The 13,292-nt window shown below is 49.6% G+C and overlaps 1 protein-coding gene across 5 annotated transcripts in view; it reads right to left on the reverse strand.

The window, feature by feature from the left end:
* Positions 1-13,292, reverse strand: part of SFSWAP (splicing factor SWAP) — a 579,257-nt gene that overhangs the window by 432,832 nt on the left and 133,133 nt on the right. For all 5 annotated transcript variants that reach the window (XM_078667992.1, XM_078667991.1, XM_078667989.1 and 2 more), the window contains exons 9-10: positions 6,304-6,435; positions 2,613-2,706 (exon numbers count right to left, since the gene is read on the reverse strand). In XM_078667992.1, the coding sequence (XP_078524118.1) occupies positions 2,613-2,706; positions 6,304-6,435 (226 nt within the window). The remainder of the gene's footprint in view (positions 1-2,612; positions 2,707-6,303; positions 6,436-13,292) is intronic.

Raw genomic sequence — 13,292 nt, forward strand, 5'->3', positions numbered from 1 at the left:
TGCTCCAAACCCCAGTGCTTAGCACCCATTGAACCAAAAAACAATGCTACATGGTCAACCTTTGGCACATACTCGGAAGAAGAAATTGGCAAACTGCTCAGCACCCTGAAACCATCCAATCACCTCACGGACCCCCTTCCTGCTACCGCAGTAAAAGACTTTACCCCTTTGCTTCTCCCTCTCTGGACTAAAATTATCAACAGCTCTCTCCAACAAGGAAGCATACCTGACTCTCTCAAAGTTGGACAAGTCACACCTCTTCTAAAGAAACCTACAGCCGACCCCTCTGATCTCAACAATTACCGTCCCATTACCAATATTCCCACTCTCGCCAAACTGCTGGAAAAATGCGCACAACTACAATTGACTAAACACATTGAACAATTTGATCTCCTCAATCCTCACCAGTCAGGCTTCCGAGCAGGACACAGTACAGAAACTGCTATGACTCACATAATTGACGACGCACTTCAAATGCTAGACCAAAACGAGACCTGCCTCCTCATCCTCCTTGATCTCTCTTCAGCATTCGACACCGTTAAACATGAGAACTTACTAGATCTACTAAACGCTAGAATGGGTCTATCTGGAACCGTTCTAAAGTGGTTCACTTCCTTTCTCCACAACAGATCGCAGAAATTCAAGAGCAACAACCTGATGTCCTCGCCAATACCTGTAACGCTAGGCGTCCCCCAAGGATCCTCTCTATCCCCAACTCTGTTCAACCTAGTTATGTAACCTCTCACCACCTTGCTACAAGCATCCAATGTACACTTTCACATGTACGCCGATGACGCCCAACTATATCTCAAATTACAATCCCCCAAAGACATCCTGCTCCTGAACTCAACGATCAGAGGCACCCAATCCTGGCTTGCCGATAATCATCTCAAACTCAATGCCCTGAAAACAGAGTTCCTTCTGATCTCACCTCCAGCGATCATCTCCACCACTCAAATGTGGCTTAAACACCTAACCGCACTCAATGCCCAACCCACCATCGTGGACTCAGCAAAATCTTTAGGCATAACACTCGACACCAATCTCAACATGCAGCAACATATCAGCAAGGCAACAAAGGGAGCGAACTACCAAATCAATACCCTGAGGAAACTTAAACCCTTCCTCCCAGCAAAAGACTTCCAAACCGCAGTACAAACACTAGTCCTCCCTCGAATAGAATACGTCAGCATCGCCCTCTGCGGACTCCCCCTAACTACAACCGCACCCCTAAGAGCTTCTCGAAACGCTGCAGCGAGACTCATCACTGGGTCAAAAAAGCACTCCCATATTACCCCTGACTTGAAATCCCTGAACTGGCTGCCTTTTGAAGCCAGAATACATCTGAAAATCGCCTGCATGACACGCAAGGCGGTACACCTGAACTCTCCCGGATACCTCACCCAGAAGCTGACAATCTCTGGCGGAGCTAGAATCACTAGAGGCACAAACAATCTTCTGCTGAAACCTCGAAGATTCCGGAAGGAAAAAACATACAAGCGCTCCTTCTCAGGAATGGCGCCTAGGATCTGGAACTCACTCCCTCCCGAAACCAGGCTTATCTCTTCCACTACACTCTTTAAAAATGAAGTAAAAGCTATCCTCATGGCTAAATACACCTGAACTATTATCTCGAACTCTGTTAATACTCTGTACCGATCTGTACCATATGTTTGACCCCTTTGCTTATTTGTATTAACTGTCTTATTACTCACCTGATTGGCTTTGCAGCCACCTATTTGTACTGTTTGTTCTATTGATTTATCTGTCTGACTATGCGCCCTCATGTACCCCTTCTATGTAAAGCGCTCTGATATCTGCAAAGATCTTGCCCGCGCTATATAAAACTTTCTAAATAAATAAATAAACAGTAATAGGTCGCACTGTACACGTTTGCACCTTGCGCACATGTTTTAAGGGGTGCCGGGGCTAAACGGGTAAAGTGCGCCCTATACATAATAGGGCCCCAGAGGTCAACAGACTATGCGCTCCAAATGCCATTTAACAGACCGCCCCATACAAAGGGAAACAATAAGGTAACACAGAGTGTGCAATTTACACGACCACAAATGAAAAAGCACGAGAAACGTGCTGGGTGTTGTAGACAAGTTGTGCAGGCCATTAAACATGCATAGAGGTCAGCCCCCAAGTACCCCAAATGAGTCGATGCACCTCAGAAACCAGACCTTGCATCGGCTCCATCCCCAGAGCTACTTCTGCAGGCCACAATCTGGAGTATTTTGCGTACAAATAAAGAAAGAAGGGACATTTGTCTGCTCGAAGCACAAACGATGCAATGCACACAGCTCTGCAATACACGACCTGGCAACTGAAACGGTTACCAGGCAAGATTCACGCGCTAACAACATTCAAGCTCTACATTTCATCACTCATTTCCAGTAAACATATGTCTAGGAAGGAGCAACTGGAAAAAGGCATAAAAATATAAATGAAAAAAACATTTCAATGCAAATACTGCACTTTAAAATTCCAATTTCTCTCAAGACTGAGGTTTTTTTACTGCAAGGATTTAAATGCGAATATAAAAAAAAGTCATTTATAAGTGAACTTTTGAACCGCTGAGCTGTAAAATAATTGGAAAGCTGCAATACCTGAGCAATGCTGCCGCCTTCTTTTTGCAAAAAGAACTGTTTCTTAAATTCATAATATGGATTGTACTCATGCCATGGCTGGAGAAAGTCAAACCTATAGAGAGAAGAGAAAGAAAGCGTGTATTTTTGTGATTGTATGAAAATGTATATTTTCTCTGTCATGCTTTTATGAGGATCTCTTCGGAGTTCCAAAATCATAAATAAATAAAAATCTGAATCTGAATCTGGAATCTGGCGTGCACAGGTCTTATTATTCGCCAATTCACTCGAGAGAGGAAGCGCTGCGGCTAGCGAGGCGCTATAGCGCCTCCCGTGCTGCACGGGTCCGAGAGACTCCGAGGCAGCCCCATGGACCCCGCCAGGCACGCTCGCTTGAAGCCCTCCAGAGCTTCAGCGCCCAGAAGCCCACCAAGACCGAATGCTCATCTTTAGCAAATATAAAGGCAGTTCCAGATGTTGCATCCATCCCACAATCCCCCGCTTCTGATCAGACAGCAGGCGTCTCTTGAAGGCCGGGACATGAGCGGGTTCAGAGTCAGGACACTGCCCCCAAGGCGCCCCCCGAGCCTGGCGTCGAACAACCAGGACCTGCGCGTTCTCTGGGCCGTCCTCTGGTGTCAAAACGTCATGTTCAAAGCGCCACGACGCAGCTAAAAGCACCGGAGCTTAAAAAAGAGGCTTCCGTAGACTGCGCCAGAGACAGCTCTCTCACAGTACATGACGTGACAGACTGCTGTACTCTAGACTGGCCAGAGGCTCTCTCTCACAGTACATGACGTGACGTCCCCTTTGGTTTTGCTTTGTTCGCCCTAAGTGTGGCAGGGTATGCCCGGACGTGGGTCCCGTGCTCACTTTGCCACTGGATTCAAGCTAGCCCAAAGACGGCTGATAGCCAGAAACCGATCCTAGGATGCTTGTTTCCGGTCCAGGGAAGGCATGGCTTGGCAGTTCGGGCTGGACTGTTCCCATGAGGCACAGGGTCAGACTGATTTGCATATGGCCATGTCTGAACTGGGGTGGTGGAGTGAGCTAAAGAATGGTGATGGATTAAACACAGATCAGGTGACTGGGGGTGAGTGGTTGCAATGTTCAACACTCCGTCCATCATCCCCTTTGGTTTTGCTTTGTACTCTAGACTGCGCCAGAGACCGCCTCTCACTCTCAGTACATGACGGACAGCTGTACTCTAGACTGCGCCAGAGACAGCTCTCTATCTCTCTCTCTCACAGTACATCACGTGACGGACAGCTGTAATCAAGACTGTGCCAGAGACAGCTCTCAACCACAGAGTGTATCACGTGACGGACAGCTGTACTCTTGACTGGGCCACCCAGCTCTCACACAGTACGTCACGTGACAGATAGCTGTACTCTTGACTGGGCCAGAGACCGCTCGCGCTCTCTGTCACAGTACATGAGGTCACCGACAGCTGGACTCTAGACTGCGCCAAAGAACGCTCTCTCACGCACAGTACATCACGTGACGGACAGCCGTACTCTAGACTGCACCAGACACAGCACTCTCACACACAGTAAATCACGTGACGGACAGCTGTACCCTTGACTGGGCCAGGCAGCTCTCTCACACAGTACATCACGTGACAGATAGCTGTACTCTAGACTGCGCCAGAGACAGCTCGCTCTCACGCTCTCACACACACACACACACACACAGTACATCACGTGACTGATCAAGAGACCGCTGCCCCCTCACCTGGCACGGACGCTGGTCTCAAACCGGATCCCATTGCGAGACACATACTGTGCCAGAGACCGCTCTCCCGCACACACGTGTGCATCAAGTGACGGACAGCTGTACTAACCTGCGCCAGAGACAGCTCTTTCACGCACACAGTACATCACGTGACTGATCAAGAGACAGCTGCCCCCTCACCTGGCACGGACGCTGGTCTCAAACCTGACCCGAGACACATACTGTGCCAGAGACCGCTCTCTCGCACACACGTGTGCATCAAGTGACGGATAGCTGTACTAACCTGCACCAGAGACAGCTCGCTCTCACGCTCTCACACACACAGTACATCACGTGACTGATCAAGAGACAGCTGCCCCCTCACCTGGCACGGACGCTGGTCTCAAACCTGACCCGAGACACATACTGTGCCAGAGACCGCTCTCCCGCACACACGTGTGCATCAAGTGACGGATAGCTGTACTAACCTGCACCAGAGACAGCTCGCTCTCACGCTCTCTCACACACACACACACAGTACATCACGTGACTGATCAAGAGACAGCTGCCCCCTTACCTGGCACAGACGCTGGTCTCAAACCTGACCCGAGACACATACTGTGCCAGAGACCGCTCTCCCGCACACACGTGTGCATCAAGTGACGGACAGCTGTACTAACCTGCGCCAGAGGCAGCTCTTTCACGCACACAGTACATCACGTGACTGATCAAGAGACAGCTGCCCCCTCACCTGGCACGGACGCTGGTCTCAAACCTAACCCGAGACACATACTGTGCCAGAGACCGCTCTCCCGCACACACATGTGCATCAAGTGACGGATAGCTGTACTAACCTGCACCAGAGACAGCTCGCTCTCACACACACAGTACATCACGTGACTGATCAAGAGACAGCTGCCCCCTCACCTGGCACGGATGCTGGTCTCAAACCTGACCCGAGACACATACTGTGCCAGAGACCGCTCTCTCGCACACACGTGTGCATCAAGTGACGGATAGCTGTACTAACCTGCACCAGAGACAGCTCGCTCTCACACACACAGTACATCATGTGACTGATCAAGAGACAGCTGCCCCCTCACCTGGCACGGACGCTGGTCTCAAACCTGACCCGAGACACATACTGTGCCAGAGACCGCTCTCCCGCACACACGTGTGCATCAAGTGACGGACAGCTGTACTAACCTGCGCCAGAGACAGCTCTTTCACGCACACAGTACATCACGTGACTGATCAAGAGACAGCTGCCCCCTCACCTGGCACGGACGCTGGTCTCAAACCTGACCCGAGACACATACTGTGCCAGAGACCGCTCTCCCGCACACACGTGTGCATCAAGTGACGGATAGCTGTACTAACCTGCACCAGAGACAGCTCGCTCACGCTCTCACACACACAGTACATCACGTGACTGATCAAGAGACAGCTGCCCCCTTACCTGGCACAGACGCTGGTCTCAAACCTGACCCGAGACACATACTGTGCCAGAGACCGCTCTCCCGCACACACGTGTGCATCAAGTGACGGACAGCTGTACTAACCTGCGCCAGAGACAGCTCTTTCACGCACACAGTACATCACGTGACTGATCAAGAGACAGCTGCCCCCTCACCTGGCACGGACGCTGGTCTCAAACCTGACCCGAGACACATACTGTGCCAGAGACCGCTCTCCCGCACACACGTGTGCATCAAGTGACGGATAGCTGTACTAACCTGCACCAGAGACAGCTCGCTCTCACGCTCTCACACACACACACACAGTACATCACGTGACTGATCAAGAGACAGCTGCCCCCTTACCTGGCACAGACGCTGGTCTCAAACCTGACCCGAGACACATACTGTGCCAGAGACCGCTCTCCCGCACACACGTGTGCATCAAGTGACGGACAGCTGTACTAACCTGCGCCAGAGACAGCTCTTTCACGCACACACTCTACATCATGACACGGATTAAGAGACAGCCTCCCCCTCACCTGGGGTCATTCTTGGCACGGACACTGGTCTCAAACTTGATCCCGTTGCGAGAGACGTACTGTGCCAGCTTGTCGATCACAGGCTGAATGTCTGGAGGAGGGGGGATGATGGCGACCACCGGGGCCAAGGTGCTGCAGAGGAAGAGAGACAAAGTGCACGTTTAAAGAGACACCAGCAAACTTCCTTCCTTTGTGTAATACAAGGTACAAACACACAAGTAGCACCGACGCAGCCTCCCACAGAACTGACCACCCCAGCAGGCTGAGTGAGCACAGCTCGAAACACCTGGGAAGCCAAAGCCTCCACAGAGCACATAATCCACCTCATCTGTAGAATGACCGTATGAAGCTTAAAACAAACAATGGCAAAGCCAATAGATCTCGCCTATACAAGAGCTATTGGTTTTTACAATGTGGTTTTGCCACGTTGTACACCACTGTGGCTGCTGTTCAGCATGGATAAAAGTTAGTGGTGTGGAGTGTCCTGGAAGGGGGGGGGGGGCGTAGAGTGTCAAACTGGATTTGTTAGAGTAGAGTGGGGTAGAGGTTGGAGAGTCGTAAAGTTGAGTAGACTGGAGAAGTGTTCTGTGGTTCAGAGACAGAGTGGCAGAGTGCAGTGTAATAGAGCAGAGTGGACTGTATTGGGATGGATTGGAGTGAGATGGACTGGATTGCAGTGAGGTGGATTAGATTGGGGTGGCTGGGGTGGATTGGATTAGGGTGGGGTGGATTGGATTAGAGTAGGGCGGATTGGAGTGTGGTGGATTGAGATGAGGTGGATTGGTTTGGGCTGGATTGGGGAGTTGGTTTGGATTGCAGTGGGGCCAAATGGAGGGAGGCAGATTTTTTCTATTTGGATTAAAGTGGGGCAGATTGTACTGGAGTGGAGCAGATTCTTTGGACTGGAGTGGGGCAGATTGTACTGGAGTGGAGCAGATTCTTTGGACTGGAGTGGGACAGATTGGAGTGGGGTGGACTGTAGTGGATTAGAGTGGGGCGGATTGGATTGGGGTGAGGTGAACTGGAGTGGGGTGGATTGTGGTGAACTGGAGTGGGGTGGAGTGGGGTGGATTGTGGTGGATTAGAGTGGGGTGGATTAGAGTGGGGTGAATTAAGATACATTGGGTGGACTGGAGTGAGGTGGGTAGACCTGAGCGGGGCAAATGGTTTTGGACCGAGCGGGGCAGATTGTTTTGGACCGAGCGGGGCAGATTGTTTTGGACCGAGCGGGGCAGATTGTTTTGGACCGAGCGGGGCAGATTGTTTTGGACCGAGCGGGGCAGATTGTTTTGGACCGAGCGGGGCAGATTGTTTTGGACCGAGCGGGGCAGATTGTTTTGGACCGAGCGGGGCAGATTGTTTTGGACCGAGCGGGGCAGATTGTTTTGGACCGAGCGGGGCAGATTGTTTTGGACCGAGCGGGGCAGATTGTTTTGGACCGAGCGGGGCAGATTGTTTTGGACCGAGCGGGGCAGATTGTTTTGGACCGAGCGGGGCAGATTGTTTTGGACCGAGCGGGGCAGATTGTTTTGGACCGAGCGGGGCAGATTGTTGTGGACCGAGCGGGGCAGATTGTTGTGGACCGAGCGGGGCAGATTGTTGTGGACCGAGCGGGGCAGATTGTTGTGGACCGAGCGGGGCAGATTGTTGTGGACTGAGCGGGGCAGATTGTTGTGGACTGAGCGGGGCAGATTGTTGTGGACTGAGCGGGGCAGATTGTTTTGGACTGAGCGGGGCAGATTGTTTTTGACTGAGCGGGGCAGATTGTTTTTGACTGAGCGGGGCAGATTGTTTTGGACTGAGCGGGGCAGATTGTTTTGGACTGAGCGGGGCAGATTGTTTTGGACTGAACGGGGCAGATTGTTTTGGAATGAACGGGGCAGATAGTTTTGGACTGGAGTTGGGCAGATTGGGGTGGGGTGTGCTAAGAGGACTGAGATGTGATGGAGTGAATTGGACTGAGTGAGGCAGATAGGATTGGTCTGGGGTGGATTGGGTTGAGGGGGTGGATTGGCATGGATGCGGGGTGAATTGCGGTGTACTGCACGATTATGTGTTCAAGCATATTTTCAGAAATTGCGGCAAATGGGGGGAGGCAGATTTTTTCTGTTTGGATTGGAGTGGGGCAGATTGTACTGGAGTGGAGCAGATTCATTGGACTGGAGGGGGACAGATTGGAGTGGGGAGGACTGTAGTGGGGTGGATTGGATTGGGGTGAGGTGAAGTGGGGTGGATTGTGGTGAACTGGAGTGGGGTGGATTGTGGTGGATTAGAGTGGGGTGAATTAAGATACATTGGGTGGACTGGAGTGAGGTGGGTAGACCCGAGCGGGGCAGATTTTTTTGGACTGAGCGGGGCAGATTGTTTTGGACTGAACCGGGCCGATTGTTTTGGACTGAACCGGGCCGATAGTTTTGGACTGAACCGGGCCGATAGTTTTGGACTGAACCGGGCCGATAGTTTTGGACTGAACCGGGCCGATAGTTTTGGACTGAACCGGGCCGATAGTTTTGGACTGAACCGGGCCGATAGTTTTGGACTGAACCGGGCCGATAGTTTTGGACTGAACCGGGCCGATAGTTTTGGACTGAACCGGGCCGATAGTTTTGGACTGAACCGGGCCGATAGTTTTGGACTGAACCGGGCCGATAGTTTTGGACTGAACCGGGCCGATAGTTTTGGACTGAACCGGGCAGATAGTTTTGGACTGAACGGGGCAGATAGTTTTGGACTGAACGGGGCAGATAGTTTTGGACTGAACGGGGCAGATAGTTTTGGACTGAACGGGGCAGATAGTTTTGGACTGAACGGGGCAGATAGTTTTGGACTGAACGGGGCAGATAGTTTTGGACTGAACGGGGCAGATAGTTTTGGACTGAACGGGGCAGATAGTTTTGGACTGAACGGGGCAGATAGTTTTGGACTGAACGGGGCAGATAGTTTTGGACTGAACGGGGCAGATAGTTTTGGACTGGAGTTGGGCAGATTGGGGTGGGGTGTGCTAAGAGGACTGAGATGTGATGGAGTGAATTGGACTGAGTGGGGCAGATAGGATTGGTCTGGGGTGGATTGGCATGGATGTGGGGTGAATTGCGGTGTACTGCACGATTATGTGTTCAAGCATATTTTCAGAAATTGCGCATAAGAAAGAAACTATGTTGCTTTCCATTAACAATCCTCATGTTTTGAGAACAGGGCCCACAATCAAAAACAAAAGAAAACATGAGTTCAAAGTAAGAAAAAAAAAGACTTGGCAAAACAAAAGTTAACTGCAGAAAAAAATCTCTGCAATTTTGTTTGTCCTGCTGGACACGTTTTTGCCAGCCATATGCCTTCTATTTGCAGGGCACTACAAGTTAAAAAAAAGCAAATAGCACCTCAATAACATCGGGAGAAGCGGACCAGCGCTGATTAAGTTAAACCAATCAGTGCTTGGTCCCTGCTCCACAGAGACGAACGGAAATGTTAGAACTGCCTTGATGAATTACAAGGCTGTAAAGAAGTGTGCCACGCAAGCCAACAAATGGTAAGTAATGGGCGGCCTCCAAGCCCTTTTCTTTATACAAATGTGCCTTGCAAACGAGACACATGCGGTAATGCATGCTCACGCAGGCTGCACTCTAAAAAGACAACACAAATCAGGCTTTGTTGTAGTGGGGGGTTTGCAGTGAAACGAGGTCAACAGGTTGCATTTGGTCAACTGTGAAACCTGCACATACATGACACACAGTACTGTGTAGCATAGGTGGCCCCTGGCCCTGGGGGGACTGCTGCAGCCCCAGGGACAGTGTGAGGGAATCCCCGACCTCTGTGACAATTTCTATCACAGCACATAACTTTTGTGGCATCACCCACATACCACTGGGAACAGACCAAAAGTGATTACCTGATGGGGCAAGAGAAACCAGCGACAAATGCCCACTCAAAATATGCACAATTCATAAATAAAGGAAAGGAAACCCAAGAATTCCACTTTCAGCAAAAAGCAGAACATTTTTAACTGGTATTGTGGGCACTATCTCTTAGATAATCTGCAAGATAGACATAACACCCATAGTGCCCTGGCAAGGGGTCGGGACAGAGCTTTCCTCAAGAATAGACGAGACAATGTGTCTCTAAAGACCAGATTCTAAACAGCACTTCAAAATATAGTGAATTATAAAGACTGACACAAAAAGTGAGATCAAGATCAATCATTTAGAAAAAAACATGAAGGTTTATTACAATATTAAAGTGCAATTCAGAAAGAATAAAAACGCAACAGCAGTTTCCATTAATCAGTGACAGGACACAGAAATCGATTGCCATGAAGGCTTTTAGAGTTCAACTTAAATACAGCATTAAGTGAAATCTGAAGAGTGAAGGCCCAAAAGTGCAGCAAATCAACAGAGAATCGGACAGCCATTCTAGAAAAAAATCCAACATTCTGGCTCACCCCCAGATTTGACGGTTTATATAGCCAACTTCAACATGTCGAAGAAGCGTGTGATAAAAATACCAACATTTAGACTATTATATACACGCTACATGAACAAGTATCACCTGAAGTGATGATCAGATAATCCAGTTTTACAATAGAAGCAGAACTGATTTTGTACGCGAGAGTAAAGTACATAAATTAACATTAAGTAAACCATCAAAAACGCAAGACGAACTTGTAGTGGATTTACACATTTAAACAGGGACTATTTATAGTGAAGTCCGCATGTCTATCCATAAACAAACCTGAAAATAGACATGTGCTGGAATTATGGAAAGACCCGTATAAATACAGACAGAAAAACCAAGGTTACAGAATCAATGTCTGTTAGACCGGGCTTCCGGGGCATGAGGGCACTCAGGGGTTACTGTGCTCCATTGCGGGGTGTTCCCCGCTGGTGTCCTGGGGCTTCAGTACTAGTAGACCTAAAACAGGATAACCAAGTACTCCTCACCAGCAGTTGACTCTCTCAGGGTAGTGAGACAGAGCAGTCTAAGGCTTACTCAAGGAGGTGAGGTGGGGTTAAACACTCGGAATACAGTGCACACCGTACTACCAGCTGATAATACTAATGTCCAGTCAGTGCATTACTTTTTATAAAAGAAAAGTACTTTACTACTCACAAACTAGGATTAACAGTGAAAAAGAGATGTCTCTAAAACCCTCTGACACCAAACAGCATTACCCCCCACCCAAAGAAACAGATGGGCACCCCAGTCCAGAGCAAGGACACCACTCTAGTGGCGTCAGGGATCTGATCAAAGATGCCCAATGTCTTGGCCCAGTTTACTGGAGTCCCTCTAGTCAAGTAGCCACCGGCTAGCTGCAGGAGGGTAGTGACTGGTCAGAGTACCAACACAACCGGATACCTCCCGTTGTTACAATAAGAAAGGTAGAGCCTGTACCACGGGACACTCTTTCACCAGTTACTGATTGTAACTGGAAGTCACATGCTCCCAGGGCACGGGGGTGGGCTCTGGGCAAAGTGATCTCAGCTTCAAGAACTCTGATCAAGCTTTCCCGTCTCCCGGTCTCCATTGATGTGGTCCAAGCTTCCTCATCTTGAGCAGCTGTTGGCAATGTCCTTGTTCAAAGCGCTAGCTCCACAAGCTTCACATGAACAGCTGTTTTTCTGACCGATGCTCCTGACCGATGCCCTTGTTCCTTGCCAAACTGGCAACCTCCTGTGCAGCATAATCCACCAGTCAAAGAGAAAACTTCACGTTTCAGAGACACGGTGAGCAAGCTTTTAATCTTGCCTTCAAACCATGGGTCGTGGTTGGCCTCCTTGAACGGACCGGTGTGGGGCACCTTGGTAGAATCATAGACCAGTCTGGAACAACTGCCCTTTAAGGCTAGACTTAACACCTCTGATTGGTAGGCTGATACAATCAGAGGGTGTGCTACTTTTGAATCGTGGGCCCCCCTCAATCACAAGGCACATTTATGGCATGTTCACAGTGCCAGCCCGGGTTATTCCCCAGAGAGGAATGCTAATTAACTCTAAACCAGGAGGTTCTAACCAACACCAGACAGAAAGGTCCCTCCTAGCATAGTTTGTGCAGCTTAACACAGGTAAGAGTGAGTGTCTACCCCCAGCTCATCAGGATTCTCCAGGGAATAGGAAGGGGCACGGGGGAACTGGAATGTCCAGCAGAACAGCTCCCATTACAAACAAGGGCTCAACTCACCATCCCTTCCCAGTACACCCAGGGGCTCTCAAACACAAGTCAGGTAGACAAAGGCAACAGGACCACAGGCATGGAAGACTGCACAGACTTGATCAGAAGGGTGGCTAGTTGTCCTCCCTTATTAGAAAACGGGGATACAGGAATACAGGTATCTCGGGCTATAGATTTATTGATGCCACCGATGTCAGTCTATCACGGCCTGTGTAGAGAGGGCAGTAGCCACTACATGTAAAATAGGGGTGCACTATGCATGCCTCCCCTCTAACCCAGAGCCAAGCTCTAGTGTCACAATCCATGTAAACAGTGAGACGCTCAGTGGACATGCTGGGGAGAGGAAGTAGCCTTACGGCTAGTACGGTTGACCTCGAAGCTGGGGGACCGGGTTTGAGTCTCGGCAACGACGCTCAACAGCCAGTGATTCTTGGCAAATCATTTAATTTCCCCGTGTCTAACAAAAATGAATGTGTCAATCTGTAACAAAACGGGTGCTCATGTAAAGCGCTCTGATACCCGATGTCTTGGGTCTAGTTTGTGCTATATAAAACTCTAAAAAGAAATTTAAAAAAATGACTGACATGTTCACTGAGGTAGGAGTCTACAAACCATACAGTAAATGACTTGCTTGGAGATCAGCATAAGGCAGGTGAAGCACACTTTCCAGACATGCAGAGGACATGCTGTGCGTTGCTCCCCGTTGTATTGTATTGTATTGTTTTTTCCATCGTTTTCTCCCTGCGTTGCCCCCTGCTCTAAGTAACTTTGTTTTGTACCTTTTCTGCTGTCCGCTTGTTGTGCCCTCTGATTTTCGTTGTTCCCCC

Source organism: Lissotriton helveticus, chromosome 11 (assembly GCF_964261635.1).
Source record: "Lissotriton helveticus chromosome 11, aLisHel1.1, whole genome shotgun sequence".
NCBI classification, from domain to species: domain Eukaryota; kingdom Metazoa; phylum Chordata; class Amphibia; order Caudata; family Salamandridae; genus Lissotriton; species Lissotriton helveticus.